Source organism: Cavia porcellus, unplaced genomic scaffold (genome assembly GCF_034190915.1).
Source record: "Cavia porcellus strain 051 isolate PalLab524CR breed Dunkin Hartley unplaced genomic scaffold, mCavPor4.1 scaffold_29, whole genome shotgun sequence".
Lineage (NCBI taxonomy): Eukaryota > Metazoa > Chordata > Mammalia > Rodentia > Caviidae > Cavia > Cavia porcellus.
In genome coordinates this window covers 27,316,023-27,335,426 of record NW_026947512.1, presented here as the reverse complement: position 1 = coordinate 27,335,426, position 19,404 = coordinate 27,316,023, and the positions used below count along the sequence as shown (strand labels likewise).

At 32.1% G+C, this 19,404-nt stretch overlaps 1 protein-coding gene across 8 annotated transcripts in view; it reads right to left on the bottom strand.

Moving 5' to 3' along the window:
• Kcnt2 (potassium sodium-activated channel subfamily T member 2) overlaps positions 1 to 19,404 on the bottom strand; it is a 335,807-nt gene that overhangs the window by 173,209 nt on the left and 143,194 nt on the right. For all 8 annotated transcript variants that reach the window (XM_063239808.1, XM_063239807.1, XM_063239809.1 and 5 more), the window contains 4 exons: positions 12,586 to 12,766; positions 11,374 to 11,538; positions 9,307 to 9,443; positions 6,496 to 6,559 (listed from right to left, as the gene is read on the bottom strand). In XM_063239808.1, coding sequence (XP_063095878.1) covers positions 6,496 to 6,559; positions 9,307 to 9,443; positions 11,374 to 11,538; positions 12,586 to 12,766 — 547 coding nt within the window. The remainder of the gene's footprint in view (positions 1 to 6,495; positions 6,560 to 9,306; positions 9,444 to 11,373; positions 11,539 to 12,585; positions 12,767 to 19,404) is intronic.

The window sequence follows — 19,404 nt, the reverse complement described above, 5'->3', positions numbered from 1 at the left end:
TTTCTTCCTTCCCAGCCTCTTTTATTTTTATTTTATTTTATTTTTGGTACCAGAAATCAAACTCAGACCTTTGTACTTGCCAGGCAAGTGCTGTGCCACTGAGCCATTTTCCTGGCCTTCTAACCTCCTTTTCACTCTGGGGACTGAACCCAGGGCTTTCACATTGAGCTATAACCCTAGACTGTATTTACTTATTTACTTACTTATTTATTGTTGAAACACAGCCTCAAATCACTAAATTGCCCAGAACAGACTCCACTTTGTGATCCTCCAGCCTCATCCTACCAGAGTACTGGGTTAATAGGTAGATGTCTATAATCATATATAAATCAATATATTCTCTTAAAGCATGGACTAAGGACAGGAGCAAGTATGAAAGGAAGCTAATGCCTGAGGCACTGAAGATGTTATTCAGATTATGAATTTTAAGCAGTACAACTTTTATTTAGAATAAATAAAAAGAGCTTTGAAAAGTAAGCTCTAGTCATGATAGGGAGCAGGCTGTTATACTGAGAAGGATTCTGGAATGTACTAAGCTGGTTTCTGCCTGTCTGAGAAATCTTATCAGCATTCTCAGCTTTGGTTCTCTCATCTATGAAGCAACTGTATGAAATAATATAATGTTCATAAAATGCCTGGCCATGTGAAGGCTTTTCAATAAGTGTCAAATCCATTTGGTTCATTTTTACATTGTTTATTAAATGGACTTGGAAAAATGTTACAAAAAATGCATACCAATAGTAGAAATGTTGACCAAAAGTTTTAAAGATTTTTGTAGAAAATTAATACTGTTTTCAATCTGTTATCCTGTTAAGAAAAAAAGTAGGCATGTTCTTTTAAAAGTATGCATCATGTGCTTTATTCTTTTAAATAAAACTAATGTAGAATAGTCAGAAAGGTGTTTCTTTGTGCATCTTGTTTTGTTTTGATACCAGGAATGGAACTCAGGATTTCACACTTGCAAGGCAAGTACCTTGCCTCTGAGCCATATCGCCAGCCCTTAGAAAGGTTTCTGACCCCAGGGAAGGCACACTTATATGATTTTTTAAAAAATACTTTAGGGAATTCAAATTTTTATAAAAGATAATTTACTAAGGTTAAGTCTGCTATCATTTTCAAATTGATGATAATCTGTTGATTTCATAATAATGTAAAATTTGACATGGATGTGAACTTACTTTTATGAAACATTTTTAATTACAAAGCAGAGAGTTCTATAACCCTCTTAATATTAATTTTGGTGTTAAAACACTCCTCTTCTTCTGACCAGAAAAGCAGACTCAAAAATTTTCTAGGGTTGAAAATGTTTTTGCCTGATTTGTAAAAGTATTACTAAAGAAACAAAATAACATATTCATCTAATTTTAGACACTTAGCAATAAAATGAAAATATACTTCCCAGAAATACAGTGCCAGTAAAATATTCTAAATATTGTACTATGTCAAAGTAAACCATATAAAAAGCAAGTTTTCATAATGCATTAGAATGATTAGGAATTACCTTGAAGAAAACACCTTTAAAATAATACCTATGTATCAACAAATTTAGCTGCTTGGATCTAAAAAGTGCATTATTTATTTACAACAGATTATTATTAATTCAGGTATGTTGTGATAATTATAGTTAATTGCCAACTCCACAAGTTTGATTCTACTCATTGTATTAGTAAAGCACACTTTTGGGATCAGTCAAAGAGAAGAGTTTTGAGTCTGTATCTGGTCCCTCACCCCTTCCACTCTTTTGCTGTTGCCCGGGCCTGTTTTCTGTTCCCTATGAATCAAGCAGCTTTGTTACATCACACTTTTGTGCCATGAGAGCCAGACCTTATAGCCAGCTGACTTTGGAATGCATCCTCTAAATCTGTGAACCAAACTTCTTTAAGTCGTGGAGGTTAAGTATTTCATCCTAGTGATAGGAAAATATCACTGACACATATGCACAGGTACAGTCAGAAAATATTACAAGACAATGTCACCCCTGAGACATCATTTTTGATGTGCTCTAAGGACAAATGTTTCCAATTTGAACCTAAATCATGTCTTCCTGAAGAAATGGTAAGCACTTCATTAATTAATCTCACACACTTATCCTTGGAATTGAAACTAAGGAAAGAAAATTTTCTTACCCAATTTTAACTGCTTAGCAAGTATTTCTCAAAGATTCAATATGATTGATCTCATATTTTTGTTCACTTATTTTAAAATACATTAACAATGTCAGTAAAATACAAACCTATACCTTTATCCTAATTGTTTCAACACCATTTCAACTCATGTTGAAGAGTACACTATGTAAGAATGAGCTTTGACTATTATCCTTTGTAGGAAAGTGAAACTATTTCCCCAAGGAATGCCCTATAATCTTTTCAGATAGCTGAGTTGCATAATGTGAGCAACTTTAATTAAAATTGAGAATACTTAGCTAACTGGAGGATACTACATCAGGTAAGAACACATCAAAGATACAAGCTTCATGGTCATTGCAAGACATTCACCATCTACTGGAAGTAGAAATGACCATGACACTGCCTTGATCATATTAAAGGCTAATGAGTTCATTTTCTGAAAAATGAAAACAATTTTTAAAAAGATACATGCATGTAAAATAATTAAATTGTAGCAAGATTGAGTATCATAATGAGGAACTTTTTTTTTCTCTTTGTTTACCTACCTCCCAAATGGAACACCTTACTTAGTAAGAAAGGTGACTAAAATAATTCATCTGGACTAAGAGCTCATGTATTCAATACAGAGAATGAAAACAACAACAACAAAAATAAAATAAAAACAAACTAGCCTACATATTTTGCAAGCATATTTTATTAATTTGAGAAGAACCAAAGAGTAGCAATTTCAACTCTCCTGAATGAATTTAAAACCAAGTGCTATAGGAAAAGGGCTGGGAACTATTAAAATTGTTTAACCAATCTAAGTGAAAACATAATGTAGCACTGCTTATACTAGGGAGTGTAACAGCATGTTCCTCAAAAATAGTAAATAACATGCACGAAAATTTATTACCAAGCAACATATGGTTCTCTTTACTAACATTGTTAAATACTTAATAATGCATAATTTATCTAGTTCTGTATGTGCATTCTAGATAAATCTTCACTAGAATGATTGTGTCCAACTGCAGGTAAGGATGGTTTCTTAAAAAGATAAATGATAACCTATGGATATTCAGATACGAGCACACTAGGAATAGACTGCAGTCCATTTTCTAATAATTCCCTGAAAATTTCTGTCTCTGAAAGACTGCAGAGATTTTCATAAGTTTCTACACTCAAGAGGTGAGAGACTCTCCACTGTCAAAGGAGCAGAGATGTAGCGTACTTTATGGCATTTACAGATACTATATTTTCCCTTCCTCCTTAAACTTCGTTTTAAGACATAGAACTCTATGAAACTACCAGTAACGATGATGTTCTCTTCATGAATCTCTGATCAAGATGCTCTGACTGTGACAATAGCATCCCTGTTTAGTTTCTTTATTTGAATACACACACATGCACACACACAGAGGGGATATTTTCTTTTCCTATGACTCTTCTTCCAGAGAAAATATCTCCAATCTTGTGATGCTAGAGATGTGAATTTTGTTTTGAGGGTTCTCAGGACCATCTGGAAGCAAGTCATAACCAGTGACTCAACTTGTTCTCAATTTTCCTAATTGTAGAACATATCTAGACCTTCAAAAACACCTACTGGCTTTGAAAAGAATCTATCGGTTAGGGTCTCCTAGAACAGAATCACCTGAGGAATTATATACATATATATATATATATATGCTATATATCATATATATACATATGTGTATATATATATATGTATGATATAGCTTACAGGACTTGTTAGCTGAGCTTACAGGATCAGAGGCACGATAGTGCACATTGGCCATCTTTACGTTTCAAGGACAGAGGATCTGGTAGCTATTCTGCCTAAGAAGCTGAAAGTCACAGAACAAAAGGATCAATGAGGCAACACAAGTCCTAAACTGAAGACCTGGACACTTCTTGGAGAGGGACAGGTAAAAGTCTATATTAAAAGGCTAAAGCAAACCAATCTGATGTCTCTAGTCAAAGGCAATAGCTAAAATGCCTCACTGAAGCAAAATGGAGCTTTCCAAAGAAAAGCTGACCTTCCCCTTCCATTTCATTCAGGATGAGCCTTTATACCTCGCTACCCACAATTAGGATGGGTCACTCCTTTCCTTGCGGTATAGGAGCCTGATGCCAGCCATCTCTAGAAACATCTGACAGATACAAGCACAAGTTGATTCACTATTAGGTGTTTCTTAATCCAGTCAAGTAGATAATCACAATTTATGCTCACAAATTACCCAAATGTTCAGATTACCCAGTTAGTAAACCACTTTTCCACTTTAGGAAAGTAATGAGCAATTGCATATCTGCACAAATCAAAAGTAACCCTATCCCTTATAGAATTGTAACTATTTTTCATTTTTTCAATTTTACTTATTACCCTATTCTCATAGTAGCTCTATTTTCTGAGACTTTTAAACTTTGACTGCAGAAAATAACCTGCTTGTGATTTGCTTTCTCTCCCAACCTAAATTTCAGTTTCCTTCTGGCTGAACCTCCTGCCACTTTTCTACTTGCTATCTGCCTTCCAAAATTCTACTGCCTTTTAATCAGCCAGCAAACCCTTTGTCTTTCAGGATATCAATCTCCATATTCACTCCCTGTCAATTTCATAAAGTACCAACGCTTTGTGTATCTAGAAGCTCCCCAATGCACATTGGAAAGGGTATTCAAGAAGCTATTAAGTATTTATTTCCTAATGCTTATACTTCCATTACTATATAAAGTCATTAAAGATACTGAAAGGCTACAAGTATTTAAAAAAAACTTCCCACTTAAAGGGCACAACATTCATAATTATATAAATCAAAAAATCCAGAAACCTAGCATTTATGGTTATTTTCAGTTCAAACATACATCTTCTATAAAAATGTTCAGGGCACCTAGTACCAAATAAAAAAGTAAGGAACTACCAAAGTAGTGTCAAACTACAGAAGATGTTGTCCAAGTCAGAGCAGTAGATGTGGAAAAGGAAGAGTAGTGAATTTTTAAATATATATTTTTTTCAAAAACTAATATTTTACTACTTTTGCATCACTTTTTTGGTTGATACCCAACTATTAGATCTCTGAGGCAACTATAACAAAGTGTTCCAAAAAAAATTAGTATTCCATGTTGGCAGGCTTAAACAATGGAAACTTACTGTAGATGCTAGAAATGTAAATTCAAGGCATTGTGAAACTGGTATCATCTAAAATCTGTGAGAAACACTCTGTACCAGGGCTCCCTTTTTGACTGCTTCAGGTTAATTTGGGATTGTCCCTGAACACTGCTCTCAAACATGCCCTTTTATTATCATTTATTAGTCATACTGGAAGAAGCCTCATCCTTTGGCTGATTATTTCTCTTAAATATCATCTCTAAAATCTTATCTCTAAAACATGGTCTCTAAAACTTTCTCTCCTATTCTGAGATACTGGTGTTTGATACTGCAACATATGAATTCTAAGAGGAAAGAATTCAATCCATATCAGTCTTATTCAAAAGAAGACTGACAATGCTGGCTTCAAGTTTATTAAAAAGACTAAGAAGTTTTGATAAATTAGAGCAAGGACATCACAGAGCTTGCAACATTTAAGAGTCATAGTATAATAAAGTGTGCCTAATTGATGACCCAGAAATGTAAAAAAAATAATATGCATATTTTGCATTTTCTCTATAGAAGCTAGCAAGTACTCCCCTTTGTCTGTGAACCACAGATATGGCCCAAAGTAAGTTTGTTAATTTTAAAATGTATTAAGTAACAGTATTTAAAATAATAAAGCATTTTAATTACAATATATATAAATATGATAGATTTTTAAATGTAAAAGTTATTTAACAATTTATTTAACTTAATTGTAATCTTTTAAAACTTTGAACCTAACTGTAACTCAAATGTCACCAAAATTAGATGTGTTTCATAATCATCTGAAGATCTTTTTAAAAACACAGATTTCTGAACACCACCCCAGATATCCTGAATAGAGTTTCTTCAAATGTGCATCTCTTAGACACTCTCCAGTTGATTCCAATGCAGATTACTTGATCTACCTACCTCGGTTTAGAGTTGAGGAAATTGGTTTGAAACCACTTTGAAACCAATTGAAACCACTTTAAATTATATGTAGGACATATTTAACGCACACACAAAAAAATGGTCTAGTTCTGTTTAATTTTGATCAATAGAAAGCAAAATTAGCAGAATTTACTTCAACACTCTTGTTGAAACAGACAGTAGCACAATTTACCTTATATTATGGCCAAAACAGTTAAGACATACTTTCTACCCTTGAGTAAAGTTTTCAGTTCATCAATATTTACCATTGGTAATTTTTTAAAAAATCAAATTAACAAAAGTCTTCCAATCTGTGGAATATATAATTTACTAAGGGAGAATTTAGAAACTTACAGATGATGTTCTGTCCACCTCACAGCGGCTGCTCAGAATAAAGCAGGCTTCAGCATCATCCATCCTAAATAGAGACAGAAAAACAAAACAATCTCATACTGAAAGAGCTATAAATTGTCTGAAAAAGTAGTATTTTAACCCTTGGTACATACACTACACATAGAATATGTGTATTCATAGCTAAGAAAAAGTAGAATTTCTTGTAACAAGACTATATTTGACACTTAAAAAACTTTTTGTTGGAATGGATCTATATTTTCATATATGCATATTATAGTAGTTTAAGAACAAAGTACAAAACTCTATTACCTTTTCTTATTATATACTTTAACCTGTATGCTTTACATAAATTAAGGTGAGATACTGGCCTATATTTTGTGATTAATTACATTTCAACTTCGTGCTTCCTTTAATATATGAGAGGCCACAGCTCTGCTCAGTATTCACAAATCAAAATCTAGTGTATACTCATTTCCTAGAGATGATTCATTGTCTTGTTCCAAACCCCTTCCCCTCATGCTAACATTCTTTCTTAAACTTAATGATAAAGAAATATGCCTTAGTGCTTGATACATAATGTCTTATAAGGAGAAAAATGTTTATTTTCAAAATGAAGAATGACTTCATTTTTTGGTACACTGTGAAAAAATAAGCCCTTTCTGAAAAACATTTTTCTATGGAAAGATAAAATGTCCATGAAATTAATCCAATCCAAACAGTCCAGCAGACTGTTGAGTCATGAGCACTAAGATTACGTGAGTATTGGATAACACTTTCTAAACATCATTTTCAACAAAGCAATTCAAAATTCATGCAACTGACCTTTGGAACTTGTTTGGAGAATTCTACTCCTTGTTCCTTGCATGGGGAATTGTGTTGAAGAATGTATTAGTTAACATTAAATCCCAAATCTTTTATATGAAATTAGGATTAGAAATAAACATAAAAATGGATACTCTACCACACTAACTTCTCTCTTAACTCAGTTTTTAGAGTATTAGCAGCTGGCTTCCTATCTGTAATCTTTTCTTTCTTTCTTTCCTTCCTTTCTTCCTTTCTTTTTTCTTTCTCTGTCTTTTTCTTTCTCTCTTTCATTTCCATGAGGAATATTTCCTGTAAATGTGATTGACTTTGCCAATAAATTAATTTACCAACAATAAATTGGAAATGTTAATCTTAAATAATTTCCAGTTTGGATATTAACAGCTCAGATTAGTTTCTTAGACAGAAGAAAAAGCTTCATGTGTTACACAAATTCATACAGAAAATACTACGGACATTGCCCATGTTTATTTTGATAAGAACCTAATTCATAAAACAAACTAAGCACAAATAATTATCCACACAAATTAATATAAAACTCCATATTCTATTAATGTCTAAGTAAATCTTCCTGTAGAGCACCCAAGTCAAAAATGATAACAAACCATGGACACCCAAAGCAAGGGTTTTCTTGAGGTACTCAAAAACATTTCAAGATTTATAGAACGTCCTTACAGAAAGACAACATATATGAAATATTTAATCCACCAAAAACACTAACAAAATCTCAGCAATATTAAATCAATTATGTACCATTCATTATATCCTCATAGTTTGGGATAATTTTTTTTGTTTCAGAGAAAAAAAATCACTGAAAAATTCCTATACTAAATTGGCTTTAATATTTACAAATCAGATATAGTTTTGGAGTTCTTGACTACCAGGAGGCCATCCAGTTATTGCCTGCACAGTCAAGCAGAACAAAGTACATTTTACTTCTTGTTTGCTCTTTCTTCAATGCCATCACATACACACACACACACACACACACACACACACACACACACTAAGCTAAACTAAGCTAAGCTAAGCTAACTTGCACAGAAACTCAAACAATAATACACCATCCACATATACATATACAGGCAAACCAGAAGAAAGAAATCAAAGGAGTGGGGAACAAAGGGAAGGAAAAGGAAGGGAAAGTTATAAAATTTGGAAGGGAGACTTTTAAATCTGTAACAGCCTGTAGTACATCTCAAAGATAAACATGAAGACATGTTTAAAAGTTTTAAAGAAGCAGATATTATTTAGCAAGATCATTTTGTACTGAAGATTTCTTCTGGCTTCTGAAATAAGGGCACTGCTTTGCTGAAGTCCTGATCTCCTGAGAGCCACAGATTTTCCTTCCATGCTTCACACGGCTCATGTGGTGAGTCTCCTATGCCCTGTGACAAATGGTTTAACTCTACAATCTTAAGTCAGACTTTTCTGACGCATACACAATGCCAAGAAGGTAGCTCAGTGAAACCTTTCACCTTCCTAATCACTCTAGCCAGAAGGATTCTATTATCTCTGACCCCAGACACCTTGATTGCTACCTCCTTAGCACATATTGCTCACTCTTTAAATTTAAACCTGGATCACTATTTTGCTACCTCACATAATGCTCAGTCCAAGATTTTGATTTGTGGAATACAAGCAGTGTCGAGCACTCTACAATTTATTCCAGAAACAATGAGTCTGGACACCCATTTCTGCCCATTTGTGATAACTGAGACAATTAATACATGTTGCACTTCCCGCATCATGGAGACACAGTCTGTTGACCATTTTTACCTCACACAATGCTGGGAAAGATAAGTAAATACACTGATTTTGCATCTTTAACATTTTAATTTGACCAGGAACAGGACTGAGGCTACCTTCCATACCCAAACATACCAAAACAAATCTTATAACACAGAGCATTGCTAAAATAGGATGGTTAAAAAGATATTAAAGCACTCAAAACTACTAAAAAAATAGAAAATAGGCAAGGATACCTACTTTGCTCTCAGTAGATCTTGATCTTTAAGGGCTGAACCTTGAAGGTAGATGACTCTTTGGGACCACATTGGAATTTGTAATACCCTTCGAACTTGTACATCCATTTCAGTAGGACACAAAATCACCACATAATAATCCTATTCAAAACAAAAGGGACAGTGCAATAGGAACAATAATACTTTATCTTATACTGCAGAGGCAAATAAAATAATTAAGAATATTTTTTAAATGTGAAGCCAAGTTGAAATGAATTCTTACTAACAAATAAAGGTTTGCACTTAAAGTAGGCATGATGGCACATGCCTATAATCCTAGAACTCTAGGAGGCTGAGGAAAGAGGATGCAAGTTCTAGCCCATCTGGGCAACTTAGAAACTTGCTGAGACCCTGTCTCAACATAAGAATAGAAAAAGAGCTGAGAATGTAGTTTCAGTATGAAAGTCCCATGTTTAATTCTCAATACTGAAAAATAATTGCATTTAAAATGTTGGCATATATTTAGTATAATTACAATGTACTAAAACTGAGACATACACAAATCTCAAAAATAATTGACTCTAATCTCTTTGCAATAAATTTGTACCATACACGTAACCAGTTATTATACTTTGAGTACTCTTTTAGCCATAAAATATTAATTATAATTAAAGACTCAGCCTGAAATACTTTTGCACATCAAGTGAAAGTGTTTAAGAATCAATTCATACTTCAAGGTTTCATCTGTAGAATCGACACTGTAAGGGGTCAACAGAAGAGCACTTGACAAGCATAAGGTGATACCCTGAGTTCAGTCCCAGCAGGTGACTGACAAAATAAACAAACAAATAACAGCTATGGTGATTTATACATCATTAGGTAACAATATGAACAGATGACTTTTAATAATTACTGATGAATATTTGAATAAGAATTGATAAAAACATTGAAAATACTAACAAAGTAAATAAACGTTTGAAATGAAAATATTTAAAGCATATGGACCTTTGGAAAAAACACAAAAGTATTGTAAATGATAAAATTATTTTAAACAAACTAACCTATAAAATACAGTTTTTCTAGTAAATATTCAGTATTTTATTGCTAAGGAATATACTTAGTGGAAATGTTTAGAGTTTTTGTGAACTTTCTCTATACATCATACAGAATGTTAATTATTGTCAAATCAAATTTTTCCCTAAAAATAATTTTCCTGATTGCTATAAATGAATAAGCTAGAAATTATGAAAAATGTTAAATATCCAAGATATGAACAAAGAACAAAAATGAATTTATATGAAGACAAAGAAATATATAATTTAGTATCACTAATAAATTTTTAAAGTATAAAATTATAATATTTAAGAAGGTCTCCAACATATTCATAAATCTCTATAGGGAAAGGATAACTAGGTATCTCCTGCAATGTCTTGATCAGGAATTATTCAATCTCTCCACATAAATGTACTGAGGAAATATAGGACCACTACTTGTTTTTTGAACTAAACTATATTTGTAGGAATTAAAATTATCTAAATCAACACTGCTACACAACCATGGATAGTAAAAGTATATAAAGACTTTATCTGCTTTAGCAAATGAAGAGCTGAATTCATATTTTCATCTATTATTGTAAAAAAAAATAAATAAAAGTAGAAATTCTAGACTTCCACATTTCCATAACGAATACTTCATATAAGTCTGAAGTATTTAAATGAGCAGATGATATTGAAATGGCTTCTTCATTGTTTTATTATATTTTATGTTAAAATTCACTGTTTCATAAAAATATCATTTATGCTTTCTCCAAGGGATAAAAGCAATCCTTTAATTCAAAGAAAATTTTTCTTTCCAACATTAACACAATTCCATCTGTCTCTCAGTGTAGATACAGAAGGAAATTTTAGATAGTTTATTCTTCCAGCATTTTTGTCTGTGTTCCTGGTTACATTTGTGGTTTTTCATTTATTCTTTTTAAATTGGCTGTATAAATAAAAATCCTACAGAATGAGCCACCACTGTTCCTTAATTGACCTTGACAATATGTTGGTAGATTTGATCTAGCATTGTGCATAATAGAAGTGAAACATACCTGTAGTCTTGGGTGAGCATAGAATTCATTTAAAAAATCCATGAGCAAATCAATCTTCAGGGAACTGACACACAGAACAACATGTTTTTCAGTCTGTGCTCTATGTCGACTATAATTTCCACCTGACTTTTGTCTCTCCATCCACAAATATGCCAACTGTTCAAACTGTGAAGTATTTTTACATGTGAATAAAAAACACTAGACATGATAATTTTTTAAAAACTCAGTGCAGTAGTCTACTATGAGGTATATAAAATTTCTTAGATAAACTCATTGAGATTCAAATGGTCTGTGATCCCTTTTACAGACTTAAATCATTTCTGCAGAGGCTATAAATGTACCCCAGGGCTTCAGGTCTTTAAGGAAACATACTAAAATGATTTTGCTATTATATTATATAAGGTCACTAATGGTTTTGTGCATCTGCTCTATATCCAGCATAATATGGTAGGTCATTTGCTGAGAGATACAGAAAATCCATATAGGTATTTCTTCACATCCATTTCTTACATTTTGCCTACCTTACATTTGTCCTGGTGTGGAAAAAACCTTACCACACACTCAACACTGCATTTTAGCTGTACAGTAGACCTAAACTGAGCACACTGGAGAGCTCAAGGGAGAAATGTCAGAAAGAAAGTCATATGAGTGAAAAGGTCCACTCTTATCTACAGAGGTGTATTTAAATGCCTTATAATCAAAGTTGTGTAATGACCATGCAAGTATAATTGCTACTAACTATATCTCATTTCTGACCTGCTCACACAAGGGCATCCAGGGCTCGTTATATGAAACAGTTGGAAATTGCTTCTACTTCTCTTTAGTCACATATTATACTTTTATTCCTCAGCTACATCTTTACTTAAAAGTGCTGCATGATGTTTATACACAAAATATGTCCATATTTTATCTTAGTTGCTCAACATAGATAATTTTTAAGACATTGGATTCCATGGATTTTCGGTATATGTTCAAGAACTATTAAAAATCGATCATTCACAAATTTATTTCCATAGTCTATTATCCTAAAATTTAGTTATATTTTCATGTAATTAATACAGCTAAATACTCTACAATAATTAAACATACCAATAGTATGTGTTACTATATTATTGTTACCTAAGTAAACTACCGTGAATTCTTGTTAAATACAGAATATTCAATTTTTATAAGACTATGTATTCCTCTAAAATCTAAAAAGATTATCTTTACCTGTATTGGTAGAACCACAAGAGCAACACAGATCATAGCAACGACAAAGAGCTTGGAGGACCATGTTTCAGGAGTGACATCACCAAAACCCACAGTGGAAAACGTCACAATGCAGAAATAAAGGGAATCAAACAGATTCAGCTTCTTTCCTATTCGTTCCAGATGTTGGATTCCACAAATGCTAAAGAAATATATACACATTAAAAATAAAATGTGAAAACTAGACAATTATTTATCTTTATTCTTTCAAAATCAAAAGCCATTTTATAAAAATTCTATTTATACATACAATTTTTTCCAGAAAAAAAATGTTAAGGTTTTCTATTCATCATATACCACTAACCAGATACAGTCTTATTTTGATTAACAGCTAGCTGCAAATGTTAACCAAAATATCCTGAAGTATATTTCAGTACCATGTGAAATAAATACACTGAATTTCTTGGGTAACACACAAAGACAGCTAGAATATGTAATATGTGCATAGCTAGAAGGATGTGCTAGAATATTTGGCAGTATGTAACATACTGAATGGCATCTCCTGTCAGTATGCTAAATTGAGAAAAGACAAAAATGGATTAAAGATGGAATTTCTAACCAAAAGAGAAGCAGAATATAAAGATTTGAAAAATTCGCAGCCTGGCCAGATTGCATAGAATAAAAATGGTCTGCAAGAGAAAGTACAAAGGGTGGGGATTAGTTTGAATAGAATGAAGCCAGATGCTATTCATGGAGAAAATGGAAAGAAGGCATTTGAGAGATCTTTGAGATTGTCATATCTATGAGGCCAAGAGTGTCAGCGCCTGGAGTAGAATGATTTCAGAAAAGGTACTCAGGTGTTTGTCGGTTTCTGGGTTGGTGCATTCTGGCACAGAATTCCTGAGCCACCAGAGGTGTGGCTCATGAGTACAAAGGCATCTCCAGAAGGCCATATTTGGCTCAGTCCACTGTTCCACAGGAAATAAGTGATTAATTTAGCAGCATTAACATGGTTAACTTAGCAGCATTAACACTGCAGGTGTGCAGAATGCATGAGCTATAAATAAATGCTACATAGCTTTCAAAACATGCCCAGTAGAGCCATGCAGCCAGAAAGAAGAGTCACATTAGTGAAGCCCCAACTAGGGTTATGCCTGATATCAGGAACTCCCTCAGACCCTGTTTTGTCAATCCACGATGAAATGCATTGCCAACACAGGAGAGTTATAGCTACCAAACTCCAGCTCAGGAAGGCAAATGTATGGCTTATACCCAGAAGATCCATGGGACTTTCCAAAGCCTTGGACTCCAATCATTGTGTTCAAAAGTTATGACATGGGTCTAAGAAATTTACCTCAAACCTCAGGATTTAGTGTTTACTTTGTTGGATTTCAATATACTTGGTACAAGAACATGTTAATTCTTTTGGAGCTATTAAGATGAAATATATTTATTTTATGTGTAGAAAGGGAGCAAGGATTGAAATGTTATCTCTTCAATGTTTGTGTCACCATTTCTAAGATTCATTCTGAATCTTAAATCCCTAGTGTGCCAACATTGAGAATGAATCTTTAGTAAAAATTAAGTTATAAGCCAATGGCACAAAAATAGGAATAGTAAGCTTATAAAATGGCAAAAAAAGAACTAGCTAGGACTCTTCTTGCCCTTTCACTTTCCACCATTTGAGGATATAGCACCAAAGGAACATCTTGAACATAGATGGCCTTCACCAAACACCAAGTCTATGGTACATTAGACATCATAGTGCCAGAACTATGAAAAACAAATGTATGCTTTTTACATCCTAATCAGACTCAAATATTTGGTAATAGAAGCACAAATAAATAGCCTAACACTATAAAGAAGTACTATTTATGAAAGAGGGAGGAAGGGAATGAAAGAAAAGGAGAAAGAAGGAGGGAGGGAAAAAGAGGTTCATACTACTGGTTTATACATGTTACAACATAGACAAGCTCAAAAAATTTATTGAGTGAAGTCAGATGCCAATAACTCGTTTTTGTTTATGTGGAATTTTCCCAAAAAAGACAGCAGATTAGTGGTTTCCTGGGAGTTACAGTAGATACGTGGTGATGGAAATGTTCTAAAACTGGATTTGTGGGAATGGCTGCATGAGTCGGTAAGTATGTTAAAGTATGATTAAATTTACATTTAAAGTGCATGAATTTGATGGTGTGTAAATTATGCTTCTAAAAAGTTGTTCAAAAAACTCATTGTATACTTTTGGACACCCATGATAACTTGCTTCTGTCTGCAACTAGAGGGCAGCAGAATTATGACAACCATGAAAAACTACATTATGTTCAGTGTCTAAGTACCAAAATTCCCTTTCCTAGCCTTTCTAGATAAGTTTCCTATTAGTATAAGTTATACGTCATAAATACTCAATAGTCGTAAATCTTCTTTTTTTAAAATTTTTTAAAAATTTTATTTAAAAGGAAAAAGAGAAAAAACAAAACAAACCTTGTAAATCTTCTTTTATAATATCAAAGTTTGGCAAAAATTAGATGAAAGAGTAAGCATATAAGCAGATAGATCAAGAGAGAAGATATTTATCACTATACTTCTGATGTAAGAATTCTTCAGTTTTTTAACTCCAAGTGACCAAAATGGTTGAGTAAAATTGCTTCAGAATTTTGTGTAAGCCAAGAAACCAATGAGTTGATTCAGATCTGCTTATTTCCTCAACTATGTAATATTACCATGCTTTTATGAAGCTTTTCCAATGGTGACTCATATAAACAAAGAAAGCTATAGTAATAAGAGATGTCTATAGAGTTTTCACATTTTATCTAAAATAAGATCTATTCAAAAATGTAACCAATGTATGCATAACTAACATTTTCCAGAAAATGCTACGAAAAGAAAGGAAGACAGTCAAGTTGCTTAAGTTTAAGCATTCAAATGTTATCTAAAATCTTGTTATATTTTGCTTGACTATACATAGAAGAATCAACCAATGAAGAGGGTTAGAATGTTCATTCCCTAATTCAGACCTAAGTTAGCTAGACCTAAATTACCAGGGAAGCCTACTGGCCTCTTATTATACTTCCTGGTTTTCATTCTATCTAGGCACTTTTTTGTTTTGTTTTGAGTCAACTATCTTTCTATCTTCTCTTTATGCTAGAATTAAACAACCATAAATTGAAATTAGAAGAATAATGCCATTCATAATAGCATCAAAATATTAAACAAGGACAAATACGAATAAAGATATTAATGACTGAATGCTGTAATAGAGTACCATAGAGATGTTCAAATGTGTACGTTTAAATAAGTGGGAAAATCAAGAGTACTCATGAGTCAAGAGTCTAGATCTCACTAAATTGATCTATAAATTCAATTCGAGTCAAAATCCCAGGTTTTGATTTTTATAACTAATAAATTGATTCTAAAACTCAAATTAAAATTATATTATTTAAAAATATTAGTCCTAGGACAGGGAATTTAGCTCAGTAGCATAAGCACCTGCGTGGCAAGTGCGAGGTTGTAATATCCCTGATACCATAAAAAAAAAAAAAAATTCCATTCTATTGCATTCAGAATAGTCATCACAAGTAGATGGAAAAGGACAAAAATATTAATCCTAATTGTCAGAATAACAGTGGAAGAACAAAAGTTGGAGGATTAATACTACTTAACTGTAACATTTATTTTAAAAATATAGTAGTCAAGATGGAAATTGAAGGATCTAATAATCTAAACCTTAATTGTCACAATAATTTAGTAAAAGAACAAAGTTGGAGGACTAAGTGCAAATTTTGTTACAAACCCATAATAATCAAGACTGCGATATTAGCACAGACAAACATGAACAGATAAAATAGAAAGAGCACTGGAATAATGGGAAGCCTGTGAACTAAAAGAAACAAAAAGACAAACTCATATTTCACATGATAGACAAATTCATCTCAAATAGATTATAGAACAAACTATAAAATTCCAAAATATAAAACTTCTACAAGAAATATACGAGAAAATTTTCTAATATTAGGGTAAGCAGAGATTTCTTGCATAGCATGATCCCCGAATTACAAAATGACAAATCAGAGTTTATCAAAATAAGATTCTTTTTTTAAAAGTAATTTACTTATTGTTCATAGTTCTATTATTTAGACACAGATTGTTAATGTTTTAGTCAATTTCCACTTTGAATCAAATTATGTGGTTTAGATTTGCCTTAGCTGACTGAAAAATGGTGTTCTTCTGTGACAAGGCAAAATAGATTTTGAAAAATTATGACTATCACTAATTTTGAGCACATTCTTCAATTCAATTTATCACATAGTTTATGACCATCATTAAAATCACTGTGGGTACAGATGAAAGTAATAACTAACTAAATTTCATAAATTATCATGAGGCAAAAAGACTATTTTTATTTAATAATGGTTCTAAACATATTTGTAATTCAACAATTATATTTGTAATTGAACATGTAATTTAATCTAAATTAAGATGCATTATAATTACTGAATAGTTTTAAATTCTTTTTTTAATTTTCTTAGACAGGGTCTCTCTACGTGGTTCAAGTTAGCCTTGAACTGATTATGTAGCCCAGGCTGTCCTAAAATCCACAGCAATTTTCCTGTCTCAACCTCTATAGTCTTGGAATTACAGGTGTTTGTCACATCATTCCTTTTTTGAATTTTTATTTTTATTAATATATGTTTGCAGTATATAGCAATCATATTAATTGTGTAGAATTGCTTCATAAACACTTTTTCAAAGGAAAGATGAAATTAGGAAGATATGAACTTTTAGCAAATGTCATTTAAAAATCTATTATATATCGCAAACCAAGGAGTGTTCTATAATTGACTCTTTGAACCTGAGATTGCATCATACCCCATCTCTGTCTACATAATAGAACTATGAACAATAAGTAAATTACTTTAAAAACAGTCTTATTTTGATAAACTCTGATTAACAACTATTTTAAATTTGTGTTCCCTAGTTTTAAAGTGGAAGTTATGTGTATGCATGTATTTTAAAGACTGTTGAAATTCCTTTGGCTTACTACATAATTTTTATTTTTCCTTTGTGATGCTAGGGATGGAACCCTGGGCTGTCATGCAATTACTCTACAACTGAGACTCCTTGTTAGTCTGGCTTTGGTGTTTATCTAGTTGAAACAAATTTTTTAAATTCTGTAATTTGATTAAATATTCTGCTAACACATAATCTAAAATGTTTAGACAAATGAATCTGGATGATAAAAAATAACATCTTAACGTGTTTTTCACCTTGTAGATTAATTAATATATAAAAGTTATTCAGATTATGATTGACCTTTAAATGGAAAATTGCAAATGAACAGTATTTTCTGCTAATTATTCTATCACAAAAATACCTCTAACTTTCACATTAAAAATTATATAAAATAATTACATGCTGTAAAATAGTAGTGTCTCATAGTGAAAAAGGTTTACTTAATATTTTAAGTCAGTGATATTTATACAGAGCAAAATGTTAATATTTGTAACTGAACATACTAATCTAACTTTATTATTTACTAGGGACATGCACTATGGTGGATGTTACAAACGCAGATTAAATTGAAGAAAGCTCTTTCATCTTAGTGCGCATTAAAAGAGGAGTTTACAAATCTAAAGTCCATGACAATGACCTCTACTTATATATTACTACTAGCACTATCAATTAATATTCAAAAGTACTTTGCTTGCTCTGCTGATTTAAATTACATAAGCTTTTTAAACTTCATGCTCAATTGAAAAGTAAATGTAATAACACTGTCTTCTTTATTTGCTATTATGAGAATTAACTTCCAAGAAATGCCTTGGCACATAATAATGTTCCATTAGTTTAGTAATAATTTTGTTATTTATTTCCCACCTTGTGTGAGAGAAATAGAAGAATAAAAATACATTAAATAGAGACTAAATATAAGAAGAAACACTACATAGTGTGCTTTAAAAAATATTTAAAGTCTTTCATTTCTATTCGATGAAAAACAAATGTTAATCTTAATGACAGACATTAAACAGAAAGCCAGTGCTGATGACAAAACAGAATGTGCTAATAGGATTATTATGAGCAGGAAATCATCCCTGGATCAGTGAGTAGCTATAATCTTATCCAGTCCTTTCTCATTGACACAAGTGGAAATCTTGGTGATAGAAAGAAAGAAAGAAAGAAAGAAAGAAAGAAAGAAAGAAAGAAAGAAAGAAAGAAAGAAAGAAAGACTTCCGGAATATGCTAAACCAACCTATAATCTTTAACTATTTAGAAAGTGTAATCATGCTGAGATTAGTTGACCTTTGACTGGATTACATCATCATTTACAGAAACTGGCAACTAATTCTTGGTAAAGCAGCAGAGGGAAAAAATGTTAATCATTATTTCTAGGTCAAAATGTCAATATCAGGGTCATGACTTGTGCTACAGGGTCAGTTATCATTGAGTTAGGAGAATAAAACAATTTTACTTATAATTATATGAAAGACAATAAATCTGTATATCCTACATGTATCTATCCATGAATGGTTAAAAAAAGACAGTACTTCATTACATGGCAACACTTTAAGATTTTAAATGTTAAGATCAATATCTTTTAAAAAACCAATAAGCTTTACTCTTTGCATATTATATAAACATGCATACATATACATAAATATTATTATTGACATTTATATACATCCTTTTATAAGACTTACACATTTTATATTGTATGGAAGTAAAATATTCCTGTATTTGAAATTCAATGTATTTTAAGAAGCAGAGAATTCCTGACATTTACATACTTATTTCTTAATAAACTGGTTAAAAATTCCCAGTATCCAGCTAAAACTGGGCTTTCCA